The 23,249-nt window shown below is 40.8% G+C and overlaps 2 protein-coding genes across 2 annotated transcripts; both read right to left on the bottom strand.

Annotated features, from left to right (window-relative positions):
* Positions 1 to 973: 973 nt before the first annotated feature.
* On the bottom strand, positions 974 to 1,921 carry LOC125151759 (olfactory receptor 3A1). Its single transcript, XM_047833178.1, has one exon. It carries the CDS (start codon positions 1,919 to 1,921, stop codon positions 974 to 976), a length of 948 nt encoding a protein of 315 aa, XP_047689134.1.
* A 12,609-nt stretch (positions 1,922 to 14,530) lies between these two features.
* Positions 14,531 to 15,478, bottom strand: LOC125151750 (olfactory receptor 3A1-like). The gene has a single exon (XM_047833165.1). It carries the CDS (start codon positions 15,476 to 15,478, stop codon positions 14,531 to 14,533), a length of 948 nt encoding a protein of 315 aa, XP_047689121.1.
* Between the last annotated feature and the right edge of the window lie 7,771 nt (positions 15,479 to 23,249).

Raw genomic sequence — 23,249 nt, 5'->3', positions numbered from 1 at the left:
AATATATCAGGAAAAACAGACGAGGAACATTAAATTTGTATTATAAGGTTTACCATATTTATTAGTGGAGTTTTAAAAATTTTCACACATGAATCATGCTCTCCAGAGGTACTAGAAAACATATACCCATACAGCTTCCTCTCTGTCCCCTCTATATCCCATGATATCTTCATGTGATAGGAAAAGAAAGTTGCTGTTTTGGTTTGTAGAAATCTGATAGGTGAAATAAAATGAATCTGATCTCTAGGTCCATGTTTTAAAACCAGACCATCCATAGCTGAACTTGAGGGAATCACATGACCTACTAATGGATGCAGGGCGTGGTGGGAAGGCTTCTTTTTTTAAAAAAAAATTTTTTACATGTATTTATTTTTGACAGACAGAGCCCAAGTGGGGGAGGGGCAGAGAGAGAGGGAGACACAGAATCCGAAGCAGGCTCCAGGCTCTGAGCTGTCAGCACAGAGCCCAACGTGGGGCTTGAACCCACAAACTGAGAGATCATGACCTGAGCCAAGTTGGACACCCAACCAACTGAGCCACTCAGGTGCCCCAGTGGGGAAGGCTTTGGATATTTTGGGGAAGCCAGGCTATAACCAACCAAAGAGTCATTCCCTGTGAGACATGAACCTGTACTAGTTGAGGCTCTGAGATTTTGCTTCTACCCAGAGAAAGGAGCACACAGTGTCTAAAGTTGTAATTTGTCAAAGGGGTTGGCCTTGACAGGGCCCACACACCTATTGACTATAAATTGCACATGGTTTCTTTGGGAAACAATAACTCTTATCCCTAATTAAAACAAACAAACAAAAAAACCAACCAACCAAACAAACAAACAAACAAACAAAAAAACCCTCCTGTGCAGGGAGACAGAAGCAACTCTGGACGGTTAGTCTTAGTTACTGGCTCTAGAGGATTTCTTCTTTAGTCCAGAAAGGGAAAAGGAGGGAGTGACACTCCAGACCTCAGGACCTTGTCAAGCCAGTGGTCGCCTCCCCATGAGCACTCTCCAGAGGGCACCCTGCACGTCAGGGTTCCTGAGGCTGTAGATGATTGGATTCAGCATGGGGTTGATGACGGTGTTAAAAATTCCAAAAGCTTTATCCTTGTCTGAAAGCTTGGCTGAACCCAGTCGCATGTAATTAAATATACCTGAACCGTAGAATATGGCAACCACAGTGAGATGAGAGCCACATGTGGAGAAGGCTTTCTTCCTGCCCTCAGCAGAACGGATTCGTAGGACTGCAGCTGTCACATGGGCATAGGAGGTGACGATGAGAGCCAGGGGAGTACCTGCCATTATGAAACCCACAGCAAAGAGCAGCAGCTCATTGAGTTGGGTGCTGGAGCAGGAGAGCTGGAAGAGCTGTGGGAGGTCACAGTAGAAGTGATTGATCACATTGGGACCACAGAAGTTCAGGGTGGATATGGCTACTGTGTGGGTCAGTGCATTAGTGAAGGCTAAAGCCCAGGACACAGCCACCAATATCCTCTGGACTGTCTGGCTCATTCGGGTGCTGTAGGTGAGGGGCTGGCAGATGGCCAGGAATCGGTCATAGGCCATGGCTGTCAAAAGGAAGCAGTCCACCCCAACGAGAAGGTGAAAGAAGAAAAGCTGTGTGAGGCAGGCTCCATAGGGAACAGTACGCTTGTGGGACAGGAGACGAGCCAACATTGAGGGAATAGTGACTGTGATGCACCCAACGTCCAGCACCGATAGGTTCCCCAGGAAGAAGTACATGGGGGTGTGGAGTTTGGTTTCCACCAAGATGGCGGCCAGGATGCTGAGGTTGCCCCCAACTGTGAGCAGGTAGGAAAGGAGGAAGACTACAAAGACAACTGGCCGCAGGTCTGGTGTCTCCACCAAGCCCAGCAGGATGAACTCAGTAATGGCTGTTCTATTGTACTCAAATTTTGACTTCATTTTTCCTGCAAGGAAACATCCAAGGATATAATCTTTCTTCTCAATACATTTATTCTAAAAGAACAAATAGACTGTAGGGCGGTAAAATTTGCCACCCCAAAATGTGTGTCTTTGGCATGTGGACTATTTTAGGCTGATTACTTTTAAAAAGCAGAACTCTCAGGAGAAACCTTTGCTCTCCCCTCATATGCCTAAAAGAGTTTAGATAGAAGACTTGCTCCAGGAAGGCAGCTATCACCATAGATACCAACAGTATAACATGAGATAAGTGTGGTAGCCAGGGAGCATTTTAGTGACTTTCATTCCGTAATAGAATTAATTTGACAGAAGAAAGCAAGGCTGTAAAAGCTCTCAATATAATTATGGAAGAGAACTAATTGGTATGTATGCCTTTCCCAAATGCCCCTGAAACTTTCACATACCCCCCACCAAAGAACATGTATAAATGTATAAACTTTTAATAGAATTAAATGTATAGCATTAATAGAATTAAATGTATAAACCTGAAATTCAGAAAATTCGAAAAGAATAAAGAATACAGGCAATAATATTGCATCACAAACCAACTTAAGGAAAAATGAATTTTAAAAACAACTCCCCGTGTTTTGAATAATCTGTAAGAAACTGTTGGACCAGAGGGAATCAAAACTTAAACTGAAGAACATCACGGAGACTGAAAAAGGGGAGAGTGAAACCAACACACATGAGAACATGTGGATTATCACCAAACCAGTGTTCATAAACAAATCCATAGCCCTAAATGAATAGATGAAAAACAGAATGTAAAGAGGGTGGTGAAGCAATCGGATCAAGAAATTAGGAAAAGAACTTTAAGAAATGGGGAGAGGCTGGTTGGTAAAGGGGTTCAGACCTTGAAATTTTCTTTTTTTTTTTTAATTTTTTTTTCAACGTTTATTTATTTCTGGGACAGAGAGAGACAGAGCATGAACGGGGGAGGGGCAGAGAGAGAGGGAGACACAGAATCGGAAACAGGCTCCAGGCTCTGAGCCATCAGCCCAGAGCCTGACACGGGGCTCGAACTCACGGACTGCGAGATCGTGACCTGGCTGAAGTCGGACGCTTAACCGACTGCGCCACCCAGGCGCCCCCAGACCTTGAAATTTTCTAAGAGAGTAGGACTTACATAGTCTCAGACACAAAGGAAAAGGTAAATATGTGAGGTGATGGATGTGTTAGTTAACTTGATTGTGAGAATCCTTTCACAACGGAAATGTATCAAACCATCGTGTTGAACACTTTAAATATTTTATAATTTTATTTGTCAGTTACACCTCAATAAAGCTGGAAAATATAAAGTAAAGCAACACTTTACAAGCTTTAGAAAAATAGAAATGAAATGTCCGTTACTGACGTAATACAGGAATTTCATACATGATATAAGTGGCATCTTAAGTCAGTGGGAAAATGTACTATTCGATAAATGCTGGAGAGGCAATAGCACAGCTAGCTGGGAAAAACTGAAGTTGTATGCGTACCTTATATATTTTACAAAAATAAATTCTAAATAGATCAAAGATTTAAGTATAAAAATTAAAGCAGGAAGTTTTGGGGAAAAATCAAAGAATTTTCATCATGTAAAGATGACTCAAAATATAGAAAAAAATTTTTTTACATAATGCAAATGGATGATTCTATTAAAAGTTGAAAATTCTAGCCATTTAGCTAAGCTGGAGCCACATTTCCCTAAATCTCATTCTCTGTATGGTTGCAGGCTAAGGTTGGCTGCAAGGGGAATTTGTAGAATAGTTGTGAGACAAAATTACATACGTGTTTTCTTTTTACCTGGAAATTCCACTTCTGGGAATTTATCCAACAGATATATGATCACATGTAAGAAATGGCATTTGTGTGATACTGTTTGTTGCAGCATGGTTTGTAAGAGCAAATAATTGAAAACAACCTGTGTTCATCGCAAGAGGGCTTAGTAAATTAATATGGTATATATCCTTACAAAAGAGTACTGTGCAGCTGTAAGAAACAGTTCTGTCTGTGCTGATCTGAAAGCTATCAAAGCCATATTACTAAATATAAAGCACAACTGGTAGAATAAATACAGCATTTTTTGGTTCACTTTAAAAAGAAGGGAACACTCACACTCACACACACATGTATGTGATATAAATCTCCTAGTTATGGGATGAATGTCATGGGAATAAAAGACACAGTATAAAAATACAGTCAGTGATATTGCAGTAACGATGTAAGGGGACATATGGTAAACGTAGCATAATGTATAAACTTGTCAAATCGCTAAGTTGTACCTGAAACTAATGTAACATTGTGTATCAACTATACTCAGTTAATAATAACTTTGAAAAACCATACGTCTAGTTAAAGAATCAGATGGACTGCCATCTGGGACATTCCATCTGGAATAAATAAGAAAAAAATGGTGGAATATAAACAATTAGGAATTAGAAAGGGCTACAGCCAGAAATACAAAGGAAAAATTAAATTTTAAGAGAATACGCTAAACTATATTATTTAAGTGGAAAATTTCAATAAAATAGGCACAATTCTAGGAAAATATAAACTAAAATATATTCAAGGACAGTCTCAATACCCAAGTAAACCAGAAACAGGGAAGAAAGTTAAAAAAAACTGTCAAAGAAATAATTGCCCCAGTAGTGATCTCTAGCCTCACAAAACTGTCGAGAGAAGTTTGGTTTAATTTTGATGAATAGAATATTCTCATTCTTTTTTTTTTTTTAATTTTTTTTTCAACGTTTATTTATTTTTGGGACAGAGAGAGACAGAGCATGAACGGGGGAGGGGCAGAGAGAGAGGGAGACACAGAATCGGAAACAGGCTCCAGGCTCTGAGCCATCAGCCCAGAGCCCGACGTGGGGCTCGAACTCACGGACCGCGAGATCGTGACCTGGCTGAAGTCGGACGCTTAACCGACTGCGCCACCCAGGCGCCCCTAGAATATTCTCATTCTATATAAACTTTCCTGCAACTCCAGAAAATGAATTAACTTTCTTAATATCTTTAAAAAAAATTGCAGTTGACACACAATGTTACATTAGTTTCAGATTTACAACATAGTGATTGGACAAGTCTATATGTTATGCTGTGCCCACAAGTGTCACATACAACGCTTGCCATCTGTCACATACAACGCTATTACAACACCATTGACTCTATTCCCTGTGCCATGCCGTTCATCTCCATATTTATTCCTCAACTGAAAGCCCATACGTCCCACTCCCCTTCACCCATTTTGCCCATCCCCTACCTTCCTTTCCCTCTGGCAGCCACCAGTTTGTTCCCTGTATTCATGGGCCTGTTTCTTCTTTGTTTTATTTTGATTTTCAGATTCTACATATAAGTGAAATCATATGGTATTTGTTCTTTGTTGGACTTATTTCACTTATGTCATCATACCCTCTACGTCCAGCATCCCAATGCTTTTTATGAAGTTAGCACGCACCTGACACTACAAATATAAAATTTTTGGAAGAAATATATGAAATATCACTAGAGAGCAACTTTAGTTATGACTATAGAAACAAAATGCTAAATATAACTATAGAGAGTTTTAAATATCAGAATATTAAAAGAAGTAGTCTATCATGATTAAGAGAGCTCTTATAAAAAATTGAGGCTGATCTAATATATGTAAATGTATGTATATATTAGATCAGTTGCCTAAAAAGTACCTTTTACAGGTTACAATCCATTGTGGATTTAAAAGGAAAACACCCAGCTGTAGTCATCTAAGAATAGAGGGATACTGCAGGATTATTGCTAATGGAAAGTAACAAATTATCCTATGAAAGGGATAAGGAGCAAGAGAGGGATCCCCACCATTACATCTATTTTTATTATTGTCCTAGAATCATTACAAAACTAATGTCAAGAAATAGAAAAATCAAGTTTATATATTGGAAAGGAAGAGAAAGCAAGTGTGTTGATTGTCCACAAAAGGTAATCAAGAATTATTAGAAAAAAGTATCGAGATAAAAATCAAATATACAGAAATCTATACATTCCTTATATACCATCAATGTACACTGGTGGAAAACATAATGCAAAAAAAACCCCAAATTAAAAAATGAAATGCTTATGATATAATGTTAAGACTAAAGCAGGATGCAAAACTGTACAACACGGTGTTATTTCAATATTAACAAAGACAAAAAACACACACTTTCACACTCACACACAGAAACAAGACTGGGAAGAAATACCAAACTTTGTCAGTGGTTGAGTAATAATATGAATGGGCTTTATTATCTTTCTTCTCCTCTTCTCTACTTTATGATTTGTCTACAACGAATGCAGATTTTTTTTTAAGTTCATTTATTTATTTTAAGAGTGCATGCACAAGCTGGGGAGGGACAGAGAGAGGGAGAGAGAGAATCCCAAGCAGGCTCCACATTGTCAGTGCAGAGCCTGACAAGGGACTCCATCCCAGAGGAGATCATGACCTGAACCGAAATCAAGAGTCGGATGTTTAACTGACTGAGCCACCCAGGTGCCCTGCAGATTATTTTTATAGTATTTAATGAAGTACCACCTCATGGGCATGATCATGGAATACCCACTAAACCCCATATCACAATAAAGTAAGTGCACAAAAGAGAAACCAGCAATCCCTTCCCCTATGATATGTAGGTGGTCCCAACATATTTGATACCGACAGAATTTCCTTGGGGGATTCCCTGAAAACAATTGCAGCTAAAAGCTGTTAGGAGAATTACCCCGAGTGAGGCACTGTGCACCGTTCTAAGTGCTTTAAATGTATTAACTCCTTTATTCCTCACACCCCCTACTATGAGATGGATCCCATTTGTAGTCCCGATTTTACAGAGAGAACATGAGTCACGTAAAGCAAATAGCAGAGGCAGGATTTTAACTCTGGTAATCTGACTCCGGAGCCCCCACTCTTGTCCTTTACACATACCACCACTCAAGGTAACCCAAGGCATCTGAAGGATCATGAAGGCATGTCTTTCTCCTGAAATTCTCTCTGAATCTGTATCTGATCCATTCTCATGACTCAAAAACCCACTCTCATGTTTGCTGTGGTTTGTGCCCTTGCAGATCCCAAAGTCTTGACTTGCAGGCCGAAGTAGCTCAGGTTCAAACAAGTGTCTTGGCTGGATCATGGCCACAGTCAGAAGTTGCCCCCAATTTCCCTCTTTATTTCAATCCATGTCACCAGATTGCAAATTCTGTGACTTCCTATATCCCCACCTTGGCTGTTGCTACTTTCTCTCTATAGACTATCCTTCTTCCATTGTCACGTGCTCAAAGTCTTCAAGACTCAGCTCAAATACTACCTCTTCCAGAAATACCTTCCTGACCTGTGCCCATTTTAAAGTGATATTTACATCTTCAACATTCCCACCACACTTTAATTATATTCCACATGGCACTTACCACTGTGCCTTCTGGCATAATCATTTAGTGATTTAGTGCAGCTCCCTCAGTCCAATTTAAGCATGAGATTCGTATCTGAATTTAGGAACTATATGCATAAACTTATTTTAGTTATGCACCATTTTATAAATGAATGAATAACTGCATTCATTGACAAATAGGCTTTCTGACAAAGAGGCATCTTTGTGGGCTATAGTAGTGATGAAAGGGTTTCTGGAAAAGTGGGAATTTTCCTAGACTTTGAAGGATTGGTATGATTTGGTTGAGGTAGAGTCAAGTGAAAGGCACAAGGGACTGTTGTAGGGATGACTCCTCCACTCATCTAGATGGGGCATGCAGTGCATGTAGCAATCTACATACTGGCATGCAGCTTTTTATATAAACTTCCAAAATAGTTTCCACAATCGGAAGAAATATTCCTCAAAAACAAGTAAGTCATGAGCCAGAATATTATGTTCCCCTAGTAGCTTATGTCTAGCCCTCAATCGATGAGGGATGAAACTTACACAAGATTTCCTAAGTTCTGGGTTGTTCACCAGATTATTGATCTGGGGTGTCTGTGGCTAATGAAATCACAAGAGTGATAACCGATGAGGAAGCCCTTCTGGATCGCCATTCTTGGGGGTTCATATGAGTCCTAGACTTCCGTCATGCTGTGAGAACTCCCTGCTCTGAGGTCCCAGTAGGGCCTCCATGTACTAGTGGTGGTCTCAGTAATCTGGTGAGGCTGTCCAGCAAGGATTGGTTCAGGGCAGGGAAGTTGAACACTGAATCTCATCCCACTCATCCTTAACAGTCAGGAAAAAACAAAAAAGCTTCATCTAGGAAAGAGGGAATTGGTAAAGATGCCTAGACGAGGAGCCTCAATCTCTGGTTCATAGTCCCGGCTCTTTCACTCACCTGATATGTCATCCTGAGCATGTCTCTCTTAGTTTTGCTTTTGAGACTTTGGTTGCTGTGCCTGTAAAACCAGGAGGTTTGACTTACTGAGTAACAAATAAATTTCCTTCCATTTTACACAAGAGCGGAGGGAAGATCATGGGAAAAGTCACCTGTTACTGCACAGAGACCAGTGAGGTTGCATGGGAAGGGATGTAAAGGGAGTGAGAATCTGCACAAACTCAGTCAGCAACTCTGGGGGGATATATATGGAAATGAGATTAAAAGAGGTAGAGGCCATCTCTGTCATGGGACTTCTCCACCACAGGGTAATCCTCTTGTGTCCTTAAAATTGCCCAAGAGTGGGGAGGAGCAGGTGGGGCGAGCTAAGTAAATACAAGTCTTAATAAATAGGACAGTGGTAAAGCAGTGGTGCCTCATGCATCTGTGGTGATTTAGAATCTCTCCAAACATCTCCATCCCCCATATTGATCTATGGGGGTAGATGGGATGGTTATCCTAAGAACTCCATTTAACAGAAGGGGACATAGGGGAGGTCTTTGCTTTCTCAAGGTCATCCAGGGAACTAGACACGGAGCCAGCACCGAATCTGGGTCCCCAGCCCAAGGGTTTCCCTCTTCCACTTGTCTGGTCCAAACAGGACTTGGGGGCAGATACAAGCCTACTCCTAACCTGAGATGAGGAGGAAGCCCAAGAGAGGAGGCAAAAACTGGAGGTGCCCTTTCCCACTTCAAATTCTTAATGAATCCTCAGGAACAAAGTACATCCCCCCCCTCGCCCCCGCAAAGGCCCCTGGGGCCTTGTTACCGAGGGCCACAGACACTGTGTCTTGGGAGTCCCAAAATGATCCTGAGAGAGGTAGTTGAAGCAGTGTGCTGTGCTATGCTGGAAGGGACCAGGGGACCCCTGGGAAGGGTGCTCCCACCATCACTACCTGGGTTAGGCCTTTAGAAGATGAGAATTTAGTGATAGAGATGATGAGAGAGGAAATTGGAGAGGTTATATAGTGTAACCCTTGGACTCTTGTGTCTTCCTCCTCAATAATTTACCCAAGTCCATGGGATAGCGTACTCTCTTTGGGAATCCTGCCGCACTTTGTAGACAGATAGACCTGCTCTTCCAGGTATTAGCAACTACTGAGACCCTATGGACTCCAGTTTCCTTTTTTGAAGAATGAGAGTAATATTCTCTCAAAAGGTTGTTGGGAAGACTAAATGAAATAACACATATAGAGTTCCTAGTAGGAGACTACCAGTGTTGCTATTAACATAATAATAATTGATAATATGTACATGACCCCACACCATAACATTTATATGCACTAAATCGCAATCAACCCTTACAATGATTTCATGAGGTAGAAATCGTTACTATTCCCATTTTAGAGACAAATAATTGAGGTTCAGGATGACTCAGTAATTTGCCGAAGGCCACACACTCAGGGCTTTGAGGGGTTGGGGCTCAAACTTGAATTTGTCTAATTCCAAAGCACATGATCTCAACAATTATGCTATGTGATTGACTCCTCCACCCCTGTCCAATTAACCCCTTTCCTCCAAACGATATACTTGTTTATCCTGTTGTTTGTGACCAATATGGCTTCTAATTCACCATGAATTATGCCCCAGGATGAGCCTAAGGCATCCTACTCTCAGTGATAGTGGCCTCTGCACCACCCAATAGCCTGGTGCACAGAACTGGGATCGACTTCAGCTGCTGCCTCCAGTACAACCCTCTTGCTCTCCAATTATATCTGCTACTTATTCTCACTGCAAAGAATTATGACCTTAACTCATTGGTCTTATGAGGAGCTGACCTTCCAGAGTTAGGCTTGCGTTGTTGTCTTAATGATTGAACATACGAATGTTAAGGCTTTTCATCATTCAGTAACATTTTTCTAAAGATAAATGAAAACTATATTGAACTGGAGCTCTAGAAGTTGTTCAGAGATCATGGGAAAGGAGTAATACTTAAAGGATAGTGCCTATGAGTTTATTTATAAAAAATATATTTGAAAACACAAAACTATTGAACTTCCGATTGTTGGAAGACATCAGAAACAAAAATGAAAGAAAAATGGTAAATTGGAATACTGTGTAGAATTATCCGTAAAATATATGGCCAAAGATACGCAAATACGTAAAGAGTTCCCACAGATCAATTAAAAAATGAACAATTCAGTAGAAAAAGAAGCAAAGGACATAAAAAAACAATTTTCAGGAAGCTGTGAGATTAGCCAGGTGGCAGGCAGGATAGGAGGTCGCATGCTCATCTCCAGGAGCTCCATCACTGTTGTGTCCAGTTCTCTGAAGACCACAGTGCCTTGCCATTTACAAAATAGGAGCTGCCACTGCTCAGTATCCCACACACGAGGTCCCAAGTCACAGCTTTGACCCACGATCACCAAGCCAAGCTGCACTGCTGTGTGAACACATTCTGGCTCCTAAGCAGAAAGTTTGACCTGCCATCACCAGGGAGTCCTGCCATTGCCCTGTGCTCTGCAACCTAAGCCCTAAGCCAGGGCTCTGACATTCCATCACAGGGGCTCTGGTTTGTCTCCCAACCCCTAGGTCCTAGTCTCAGCAGAGACTCACCGTCACCAGGTTGCTTTGCTGCAGCTCTCTGCCCTACTTCCGGTGTCTTGACTCAGGGCTTTGATCCACCATCACCAGGGCTGTGCTGTTGCTGCTCTACACTCTGGGGTCTTGAGTTGGAGCTTTCGCCCCAACTGCTGCTGCACCCTGCCATCTAGGCCCAAGCTACCATTACCTCTTGTCATCCCTGGGCCAGCCACTGTAGCATTTCCCCTCCCACTTAGAGCCTAAGTCACTATGGTAAGCCCCAGAAACCCAGACCCCAGTTCCATGGGATACCTGCACATGTTCACATGCCAGACACCGACACCACCACCATAGCAAGTGCACCTGAACCCCAGGACCCTGACTCTGTGGTCACTGTGGGTGCCAGCCCACTAGACCTGGGGCCGAGAGGGGTCCCCTCAGGTAGAGCTTACCCTCATGGGCAAAATAGGAGAACAGGAGAATGCCAGCAGCTTTCACCACCAAGGACCCCAATAGCCCTAGCCATCACTGTTTGGGCCACCAAAGACCCCTGTGGTCTTTGCCAAGGTTGACCTCAGCTGAGGGAGCTACAATCAAATTAAAAAGCATCTACAAAGCAAAGGAAGCCATCAATAAACTGAAAAAGCAACCTATGACATGGCAGAAAATATTTACAAGCCATGTATCTGATAGAGGGTCTTTATGTATCCAAAATACATAAAGAACTCATTCAGCACAATAAAAAAATCCATTTTAAAAATGGGCAAAGGACCTGAATAGACATTTTTCCAAAGAGACATCCAAGTGACCAACAGGTACTTGAAAAGGTGTTCAACATCACTAATAATCAGCACATCAAAACTATCATGAGATATCACCTCACACCTGTCAGTATGGCAATTATTAAAGACCAAAGACAGTAAGTGTTGATGAGGATATGGAGGAAAAACAAACAAACAAACAAACCTTGTGCACTATTTGTGGGAACGCAACCTGGTGCAGCCACTATGGAAAACAGTATGGAAGTTCCTCAAAAAATTAAATATAGAACTACCCTACGATCTTGCAATCTCACTTCTGGTTATAGATCCGAAGTAAATGAAATCAACTATCTCAAAGAGATATCTGTACTTCCATGTTAATTGCAGTGTTATTCACAATAGTCAAGATATATAAATAGCCTAAAGTCCTTTGATAGATGTTTAGATAAAGAAAATATGATATATAGATAGATACTGATACACACGCACACACGCGCACATACACACACACACACACACACACACACAATAGAACTCCTGTAGTGACAGTGAGGATGGGGTTTGATGGCATTATGCTAAGTGAAATAAGCCAGGCAGAGAAAGACAAATTTGGTGTGGTATCATGTGTATGTGGAATCTTAAAAAAAAAAAAAAAAAGCCAACTTCATAGAAACAGACACTAGAATGGTGGTTGTGGTTGCCAGGGACTGGGGGAGAGGACAAAATGGGGAAATGTAGGGCAAAGGGTACAAGTGTTCAGTTATAGGATGAATAAGTTCTGAGAATCTAATGTGCAGCATGGTGAATATAGTTGATAATACGCAACTGTATACTTGAAACTGGCTGAATAGACATTAAACATTCTCACCACACACACACACACACACACACACACACAGGAGAATTAGCTATGTGAAATAAAGGATGTGTTAATTATCTTGTTCTTGGTAATCATTTCATAATGTGTGCATATATCTATCTATATACCTATATTTATATGTCTCTATATCTATATATCTCTATATATCATGTTGTACACTTTAATATATACAATTATATTTGTCAATTATTTCTCAATAAACTTTGGAAAAAATTAATTCCCAGTGAAGAAATACTAATAATTATATTAGCCCAGGCCTCCATAACAAAATACCATAGATTGGGGGGTTTAAAAAACAAAATTTATTTTCTGACAGTTCTGGAGGCTAGAAGTCCAAGATCAGGTGCCAGCACGGCCAGGTTCTGGTGGAGCTCTCTCTGGCTAGCAGATGGCTGTCTTCTCACTTTGTCTTCACATGGAATGGCACTTCCTCTCTTCTAGACCACAGGCCAGCAGGTTAGGGCTCCAACCTAATATAAACTTAACTACTTCCTGAAATACCTCATTAATACTTCCTAATTAATCTCATTTAGCCTTAATTATTTCATAAAGACCCTATCCCATATACAGTCACATTGGGGGTTAAGGGCTTTAGCACATGAATTTTGGTGGGATACAATTCAGTCCATATCATGGATAACAAACATTTGAAAATGTATTCAACCTTACGTGATGTCAAAGAAACGCATATTAAAATAATAATTAATATTTTACAACTGTTATAATGTCAAAAATTAGAAGAATTTGTTTCTATTGGGGCGCCTGAGTGGTTCAGTTTATAAAGCATCCAACTCTTCATTCCAGCTTAGGTCATGATCTCATGGTTTGTGAGATGGAGCCCTGTGTTGGGCTCTGTGCTGACAGCATGGGGCCTGCTTGGAATTCTCTCTCTTCCTTTCTCTCTGCCCCTCCCCCCTCTCTTTCTCTCTTACTGTCACTCAAAATAAATAAATAAATATTAAAAAAGAAGAATTTATTTATAATAGTTACTGTTAAAGCTGTAGGAGGCAAGCAGTTTCACCCATTATTGTAACAGTAAAAGAGTGAATTTTTGTGGGATAAGAGGGAAATATATATTTAAAAATCTAAGTTTTTAAATTTTTCAACGCAGAAATCTTATTAATTAGAACTTATGAAAATGCTTGCAAGATAATAAAAACACATCTTTGAAGAATATTATTGCTCATATTGGAGTAAATCTAGAAATAGTTAAACTCCATCAAAAGGAATATTGTTAAGCAAATTATGGTTAATTAATAAATTAGCACTAGGCAGTTATTAAAATAGAGGAGGTAAGTTTCTAGATATTTTGCCAGATAATAAAGTCTACCAAGTAATGTTTAACAAAAAGACATGGTACAACATGCCCCTATTTTATATGTATAAAAAATTAGAAGGGAAGCACCAAATTCTTAACAGTGGTTTCTTCTTGAAAATTGAATTATGAAGGGTCTGGACAGAGAGGGTGAAGATTTGATTTTCACTTTTCATTGGTAAAATTGTGTTTTGTTTTCATTTTTATAAACATAATTTCTAATGGGAAATTTAAAATCAATGAGTGATATTTCCATTTCAGAAAAAAAAGAAGAAGTCCCAAAGGAAGTATAACTCCTCCACTGCTAAATACCTCAGAATCTTGCAATGCAGACAGGGTACTCAGTGTCTCAAATTATACTGTACTGGGTCCAGAACCTTGTGTGGGATCCTTGTGTCAAAGCACGTTGGGGGAGCTATTTCAGGGGAATCCAGACAGGAGGGTGTACTAATATTTGGTACCAAGCTGTGACTTTCCATATTCTAGTTTGGAAAGAATCTTTGCTGGTGTATTGTTGGGGAACTCAGCAAAAAATAAACAAAAGGTCCTGCCTGTAGGACCATGAGTCTCTCAGGATGCAGAGCTTCCTGGATTCCACCTCCATCTGGAGTGGGAAGAGTAGCTAGGCCCAAAAGGCAACTAGTCAAGGATTCCGGTTTACAGAACCCACACACACATTATCAGGGAGAGCAAGGAGTCTCACTTCATAACAAAAGTCATCTTGCTCAAGGATCTAAGAGAGACAGGAAACACTTCTTGTGGTTCTACCCTCCTGATACACTTTTATGCAAGGGCTCGTTTCCCCGTGAGCACCTGCCACAGAGCCCCCTGTACATCAGGGTTCCGAAGGCTGTAGATGAGTGGGTTCAGCATGGGGCTGATGACAGTGTTGAGGATGCCAATCCCTTTGTCTTTGTCTGAAGCTTCCACTGAGCCCAGCCTCATGTAGCTGAAGACACCTGTCCCATAGAATATGCCAACCACAGTGAGGTGAGAACCACATGTGGAGAAGGCTTTTTTCCTGCCCTCAGCAGAACGAATTCGTAGGACTGCAGCTGCCACATGGATGTAGGAGGTGACAATGAGAATCACAGGTGCACCTGCCATGAGGATACCCAGACCAAAGAGTAGCAGCTCATTGAGTTGGGTGCTGGAGCAGGAGAGCTGGAAGAGCTGTGGGAGGTCACAGTAGAAGTGATTGATCACATTGGGACCACAGAAGTTCAGGGTGGATATGGCTACTGTGTGGGTCAGTGCATTAGTGAAGGCTAAAGCCCAGGACACAGCCACCAATATCCTCTGGACTGTCTGGCTCATTCGGGTGCTGTAGGTGAGGGGCTGGCAGATGGCCAGGAATCGGTCATAGGCCATGGCTGTCAAAAGGAAGCAGTCCACACCAGCCAACTGATGAAAGAAGAAAAGCTGTGTGAGGCAGGCTCCATAGGGAACAGTACGCTTGTGGGACAGGAGACGAGCCAACATTGAGGGAACAGTGACGGTGATACACCCAACGTCCAGCACCGATAGGTTCCCCAGGAAGAAGTACATGGGGGTGTGGAGTTTGGTCTCTACCAAGATGGCGGCCAGGATGCTGAGGTTGCCCCCAACAGTGAGCAGATAGGCTAAGAGGAAGACTACAAAGACAACTGGCCGTAGCCCTGGTGTCTCCACTAAGCCCAGCAGGATGAACTCAGTAACAGCTGTTCCATTGGTCCTGGATTCTGGGTCCATGTGTCCCTGAAAGGGATCAATCTTCCTAATTTAGTTATTCAAGAAAAATACACGGACTCACTCTCAAATGCCAAGCCCCAGGGTAAATTCCCACGTGTCTCTAGTGGATATTTTCCCACTCCTCAGGCCACACATCTCTCATTAACGCTCAGTCTTCACCTCAATGTCCTCACCCAAGTTCCAGGTGAGTTACACAACTACCTTGGTATCCCCCCTCCTTATAAGAGATCTATAAATCCTTTCTTCCAGTGTTCCCTAGAATCAGGGAATGAGGTCCTTCTACCAACAACCTGTATGAGGAGATTTGGAGAAATATCATGCTAAAAGTGAAAGTGAATAGCTAGTAAAAATAGAAACAGCAGAAGAATTGATCATAAGTCCTTATAAAGTGATCAAAAGTCCTTACAAAGGAATAAATATATATCAAATCAGCAAGAAAATTGTCAAGATACACAAAATTAGGAATTGTAAAGGCAGCATAACCAGAGGCCAAAAATAAATAAAATAACCTTGGTATACTATCTGTTCCTAAATTTGAACAATCAATTCAAGAACAGTCCCCAAACCAAATAAACCAGGTACAATTGAAAAAAAAAAAAGGAAAAAAAATAGGCAGTAACGTGCTTCCATGTGTAGACTCTAGGCTCCTATACCTTACATACAAATTATTTTAAACTATCAATGTAAATATAATTTTCATGTAATATAAATTTTCTTAGCTTATAAAAGATGAAAGCCTTCCAATTCATTTTTTAAAGTTAGCAAATTCCGACACTCAAATGTAACGATAATAGCAAGAAAATGGATTTATCCTACACTATTCCCATTTGATAACATGTGTGCAGAAATCCTAAGTACAAGAAATGAAAGCCACCATTACCTAATAGATTTTATAGGAGAGGATGATTTCATATTAGTAAATCTATTAATATACTTAGCAAACTTGTGGGCTTAAAAGGAGGAAAGTTTTCCAAAGGACAATTCATAAATGTCTACATACATACTTAAAGAAAAAAGAAAAAAAAACTGCTTGTAGTTACTTTAAGTGGAAGAACACCACTTTATGAGATAGGCCATATCCACTACAAATGGTTCATAATGGTGAAGTAGTAGTGACATTTCTATTAAAATCAGATATGGTGGGGGGGGGCGGTAGGGAAGGGAGTGGTGGAGACTGAGTGGCTCAGTTGGTTGAGTGTCTGACTTTGGCTCAGGTCATGATCTCATATCCATGGGTTCAAGTCCCACATCAGGCTGTGTGCTGACAGCTCAGAACCTGGAGCCTGCTTTGGATTCTGTGTCTCTCTCTCTCTCTGCCCCTCCCCTGCTCACCCTCTGTCTCTCAAAACATAAAATAAAACATTAAAAAAATTTTGTTACTTCAGGTATTTCTCATTACTCTAAACATTTTTAGGCAAAGAGAAACAAAATGCTTAAATAATGGAAACAAGAAAGAAAAGAATAATTTGAAAATAATAAAATTGTCTAAATAGAAAACTCAAGAGAGGATAAAAAACTGGTAAACTCTTAGAATTATTAAGATATCAGCAAATTAGATAAAAAATAATTAAGCACAAGTCACTGTATTCCTTATATGCCTACAATAATTAGCTATAAAACCCAAAGTCCCAATCGTAAGGTGAAATCTTATAATATAAATTATAATATAATATAATATAATATAATACAATATAATATATTGTTATATATATTATAATAATATAATATAATATATTGTTATATATATTATAATAATATAATATAATATAATGTTATATATATTATAATAATATAATATAATATATATTGTAAATATATAAATTTATACCTGAGTCATATATGTAGACACCTAAAAAATGGCCCAAAATAAACATTGCTCAGTTCCACTGACTTTTAGGAATATGGGAGAATTTTAATTACTCTTTCCACTTTTCTTTTGCTTTCAAATGATCTACAACAAATCTGATAACTTCTATAACAATAAATATGTTTTTTAATGACCTGCTTTCTCCAGATTGCAGATATAGTAGCTCAAAGGCAATAGTAGCTCAAAGACTCCTTCTCTCTGTCATGTTTCCAGAAGGTTCAGGGAGCTGCAACCTGGCAGATTAAATAAAGGTTTAGAATGGTACACCCATCTTGATTTGCCTCACTGCTCCATGAAGTAATAAAATAACAATTACACCATTGTATTTCCTTTACAAGTTCAACCTACTTGTAATGGGATAGAAGACTTGCTTACCCGTTAATTAATTAATTAATTTAACCCATTAAATTAATTTTGGCAAGCAAGTCTTCTATTCCATTACAAGTAGGTTGTACTCATAAAGGAAGTACAATGGTGTAAATGTTATTTTGTTACTTCGTGGATCAGCGAGGCAAATCAAGATCAATAAATCGTTCGAAACCTTTAATCTGCCAAGTAGCAACTCCCTGAACCTTCTGGAAATGACCCAAATTAATTTATGTGGTATCCATCAATGGAAGCTTATGGCCTATTTTATTCTTTGTGTGCATGCTTTAGCAGAAGATGAATGTTTTAAGACTATCTTTATTTTCTAATTCTTAAACTAATACCTTTGACTTTTTTCTTTTTGATGGATCTTTTAAAATATAGTAACTTGCTAACATTGGTCCCTGGAAACATTTAGGTATTTTAAAAAGGGTAATTAAAAGCATCGTAGATAATAATAATTGAAAACTGTGATTTCTACAACTGTATTTATCATGACATAGGAATTATGAAGGTAGGTTCCTAAATATTGAGAAATGCTTTAAAATCCAAGATACAAGATCAGTTTTCCATCAAAATAATGTAGATCCTGAGTCATGGTGGGAGGCCCACATCCAGGGTAATATTTAGCTGGAATCCATTGGTAGAGATTACCAGCCTGGTACTTGTTAAATATTTTGATTATAACCCTTATCCACACCGTGGCCTCATCAGTGCACATAGCTGTATTCAGTATACCCTGTATATAGTGTCATTGAATCAAAGAAGGACCAAGTTGATTAGCACCTTGGAGAATATCTACTCCCTCATTTTACTAAAGAGGAAACTATGGTTGGAGCATTGTGGGGCTGGAGTTGTTGGGATTAGAGTGAATACTGACTATACTTCAAAGTGTCTGGTTTTCTATTTTTTAAAAATGTACCTATTGCTCATGCACCTGGGTGGCAAAAGTTGAGCATCCGACTTCGGATCAGGTCATAATCTCATAGTTCATGAGTTCAAGCCCCATATCAGGCTCACTGCTGTCAACTCAGAGCCTGCTTCAGATCCTCTGTCCCCCTCACTCTCTGCCTTTCCCTCACTTGTGCTCTCTCAAAAATACATAAAACATTAAAAAAAATTTTTTTTTAATGTACCTATTGCTGGGCCAGCCCATTGTATACTTGCTACTCCAAATTACTCTGAGGTTATCAGAGAAAGAATTTGTATGAGGACACCAGAAGTTTGTCCACTGATTTGACCAGCCCAAATTGGCTGCTTCCAACCAAGCCCCGAGGGGCATTTCCTGACACTTACTGAGGGTTGGAAGATTCTATGTCCTCTGCAATTCTCTTTAGGACTGCTCTGGGCATACTCTTCTGAGAAACTTATTCTCTAGACCAGGTGGCTGTGCCTTTCAGACCTCATGCTTTTAAGCTCACACACCTGTGGTAGGGAGCTTGGCAACAAGCAGACTCTGTGGTCATGGTGACAGTCGGCACCTGCCTCACTTCGTTCTGCTTTCTACCAACCACAGAGTTCATTCTGGATCTTTCCTCCCTCGCCTATCCTGTGAGAGCATTTTCTCTGATATGTCTGCCTGGTTCAGGTTTTCTAAATTTGTCACCAAATGTAGCAGAACCTCAGGTCTCTCCTGAGTGCGGGTGCGTGAGGACACTTCTCAGACACCAACAGTCTGCCTCCCAGCCCTCTGGTTTCCATTTACCCAAAGATATCCCATGTTGCTCAAAGGAAACCAGCCTGCTTTCCATGCCTCTTCAGTGCTGTATCTCATGGTCTTCCTCTGGCTGATGGCAGGCTACAGTGCCCCCCAATCACAACCTCCCCTCCACCATCATAATCATCACCCTTTATTCTTGTTCTCTCAAAAATAAGAACTTGGTCCCTTCTCATGTTAAGAGTTTTTCTGATAATTATGGATAGTGCATAAAACAATGACAAATTTAGGAAAATTACAGGAGTTTAGAATATCTTGCAACATCCTTGTCTCTGAACAGTCCGTGGAAACCACCCCAATGGCGTCTTGCTCCCTTTTTCCATTTCATGCTCCCTTGGCCAGAAACTGACTCCCTGCAGACATCTTCTTTTCTATACACGTGTTTGTTTTATATGTGCAATTAAGGCAGACCAGCAGCTACAGACATGCAAGGACGGTTGATGAAAACCTCAATGCCAGAATCCAAATTAGGTCCTTATATGTTGGTGGCGGTCAGTTTTAGGGGATGCTGCTTAGAAGATTCCATGTGGGTGAGAAATTTGATGCAGCGTCTCCTAAGGTCTTTTGTTAGCTCAGAAATCCACAGCTCCTCTTGAGTCACCCTGCAGATCTAATTATAGACCTAGGCTCATTCAGTAGACACTGTGTGATTTGACGTCAATAAGAGCAAAACAGCTGTCCGCACATATTACATCATCGGAGAATAATTAAACTGCCTCCCAAATGCCCTCTTGAATCTACTTGAACTTGCGTTATAAGATCTCATATTCTTCCGTCTCATACTTCCCTATCTTTCCTCGAACTGTTCATTTTATCTGCAATGTCATCTCGCTAACTCCCAACTGCTCAAATCCTTGAAGACTCAACTAAAATGTTTCTCTTCTGTAAAAGTTTTCCTGATCCTTCCCCATCTCAAGCTCCTCTCCACAAAACTCATGTAACATTTTAACTGCGTACTTCAAGACAATTCTTTCCGTTACTCTCTTGCATGGCATTTTCTCTCTAGTGACTCCACTACTCCTCTGCCTACTTTAAGTGGCTTCCGGGCATATTATGCTTCACTCAGCTTTGCAGTTTCTATGCCTATCCTCACATTTTGCATACAGTAGGTGCTCGATATTTCTGAAATAAATAAATGAATGAAGTTGGCAGCCCTGACCATAAGATCAAAAAAAATTTTAATGAACGGAGGCATCAGATTGGGTTGTAGTAGTTGGGAAAGGCTTTTTGAATGAGATGGAATTTATGCGAGACCAGGGACAATTAATAGCATTTGAAGGAAGTGTAAGTTTGAGTAAAAGGCACAGAACTGCTGTTGTAAGAACATCCACTCCCTCTATCTAGATGGGGCATTGGGAACCGTTGAGACAGTAGTTAAAATAATCCCTTCACTGACATAGTGTCTTTTCTTGAAAACAGCTGCAAAGAATTTGGCAATTAGGAGGGGATAGACCCTATGAATAAATAAGTCTAGGCCAGAAGACTACACCCCACAGAGATGCCAGGTAACCCTCACTCTGTAGAGGTGAGACTTACCACCACCGAGATTTTACGATCATAACAGTACTCTAGCTGGTCGTAAGTGTGAACTTGCTCCCAGATAATGTATTCCTTACTCGCTGACCTAAGGCCCTTTATCCGTAGTAAACTAATTCATTTTCTGAGAGATTTGCCCACTGGCCTTGAGGAGTGAAGGACCAGAACTTTCCCAGGCCACAGAAGCCAGCAGGTCTGTTTGAAGCCTCCTTAGCTTTCTGATAGCCTAACACTTTTATTAGCAAAATAATTTTCTTTTTCAGGTCACGTAAATGATTTTACTAACCTCCTTTTGTGTACCTGTAGACCTGGGCCCTCCTTTGCAGAAAGAACACAGTACTCCTGCACATCACAAAACAGGAACCGGATTCCCTGGCACAGCCCCCAAGCACTGAGATCATATTTGCAGCTGGCATCATAGAGTCTACACATGATGGAGAAACGTTGTAGGCCACTGCACTCCTTTTGCTAACTAACTACCTTAAACCCCTTCATAAACCTCTGGGCCAGGCAGAAACCTGGGAGTTGGTCTTTGGACGAGAGTCTGTCTTCTCCTCAGGTGGCCAGCCTCCTGAGTAAAGCTCAAATTTCTTTCCAATCAAGACTTGTCTCTTCACCTTTCAGGTGACAGGCAGCCCCACTTGCGCTCAGTAACACGATGGCTACTGGTCTATGCATCTAAGAAGTCCATCCTTTTTTTTTTTTTTAATGTTTTTATTTATTTTTGAGAGAGAGTGCGAGTGGGGAAGGGGCAGAGAGAAGAGAGAGAGGGAGACAGAATCTGAAGCAGGCTCCAGGCTCTGGGCTATCAGCAGGGAGTCTGACGCGGGGCTTGAACTCGTGAACTGTGAGATCATGACCTGAGCCGAAGTCGGACGCTTAGCCAACCGAGACATCCAGGCACCCCAGAAGTCCACCTTAAACAGGATCATCATGGTCACCTCGACTGAAGAGGTCCTTCTAGATTACCATTCTTGGGTGAGCCCCAAGCTATCCTGCTGGGTGTTTACTGCTCCCCACTCTGATATTCCAACTAAAAGCTTTATGTGCCTGATGATGAAGACACTCAGCCCACCTGAGATAAGGGTCTGGCCCAAGGTTACTTCCTAAGGAACGGGTCCAGCTGGGGGACTAGATTATATGAATGCCCTCATACTCACTGCAATTAAAAGCAGAAGGCAAGCTTTGTCCAAGAATGACAGGTGTTGGCAAAGTGCTTTGGCACAGGAGGGTGGCAACCCTTTCCCTCACTTGACTTGTTACCCCGGGCAAGACTCTCTTTACTATAACCTCTTTGAAATAGGAGGTTTGACTTGCGTGGTAACAACTCAAGTGTCTTACCTATTATTAGGGAACAGAAGGAGGACCCTGGAGAACACTCACCTTGTTACAGATACAGAGCCAGACAGGTTTCTGAGGGAGGGAATGAAGAGGGTGCCGTATCATGCGGGCCCTGGCCCCAGAGAGCCCGGAAGGGGTCATATATAAGAAAGTGAGTGAGAAAGATGTGAGATCATCTCTTTTTGTGGGACTCTATCCACTGCGGTGCCAAATCCCCTGCAGACCTCAAAAATTAGTCACCCCGGGAAGGAGTGGGGCTTTGGGGAACCACATGCTGATAAACAACCCAAGGCCTTAATGAACCCAATAATGATGCTTCGCAACTCTGTGATGCTTTTGATTTTCTCAGAAAGGCCTCACACAGAGCTCCTTACTCCATCTCTCATATTGTTCCGTGGGAATGTTGGTAATCCCATTATCACCCAAGGACAGTGAAGTCCAGAAAGTTTCTTTCTTTTCAAAAAAGTTTTAATTTAAATTCCAATTAGTTAACACACAGTGTAATATTAGCTTCAGGCGTATACACAATATAGTGATTCAACACTTCATTACAATACCTGGTGCTCATAACCACAAGTCCACTCCTTAATCCCCATCACCTATTTCACCCATCCCCCCACCAACCTCCTTTCTGGTAACCATCAGTTTGTTCTCTATAGTTAAGAGTTTGTTTCTTGGTTTACCTCTCTCTTTTTTCCCTTTTGCTTGTTTGCTTTGTTTCTTAAATTCCACATACAAGTTAAATCATATGGTATTTGTCTTTCTCTGGCTTATTTCACTTCGCATAACATACTCTAGCTCCACCCACTTTGTTGCAAATGGCAAGATCTCATTCTTTTTGATGGCTGAGTAACATTCCGATATACTTATCAATCTTCTTGATCCATGCATCAGTTGGAGTCTTGGGCTTTCTCCATAATTTGACTGTTATTGATAATGCTGCA

The sequence above is a fragment of the Prionailurus viverrinus genome, chromosome E1 (genome assembly GCF_022837055.1).
Source record: "Prionailurus viverrinus isolate Anna chromosome E1, UM_Priviv_1.0, whole genome shotgun sequence".
Taxonomy (NCBI): domain Eukaryota; kingdom Metazoa; phylum Chordata; class Mammalia; order Carnivora; family Felidae; genus Prionailurus; species Prionailurus viverrinus.
This window is presented reverse-complemented; position numbering and strand designations above follow the sequence as displayed.

Bases quoted from the DNA above. Each gene is read 5' to 3' on its own strand.
- LOC125151759 (XM_047833178.1), bottom strand. From the start codon at position 1,921: ATGAAGTCAAAATTTGAGTACAATAGAACAGCCATTACTGAGTTCATC.
- LOC125151750 (XM_047833165.1), bottom strand. From the start codon at position 15,478: ATGGACCCAGAATCCAGGACCAATGGAACAGCTGTTACTGAGTTCATC.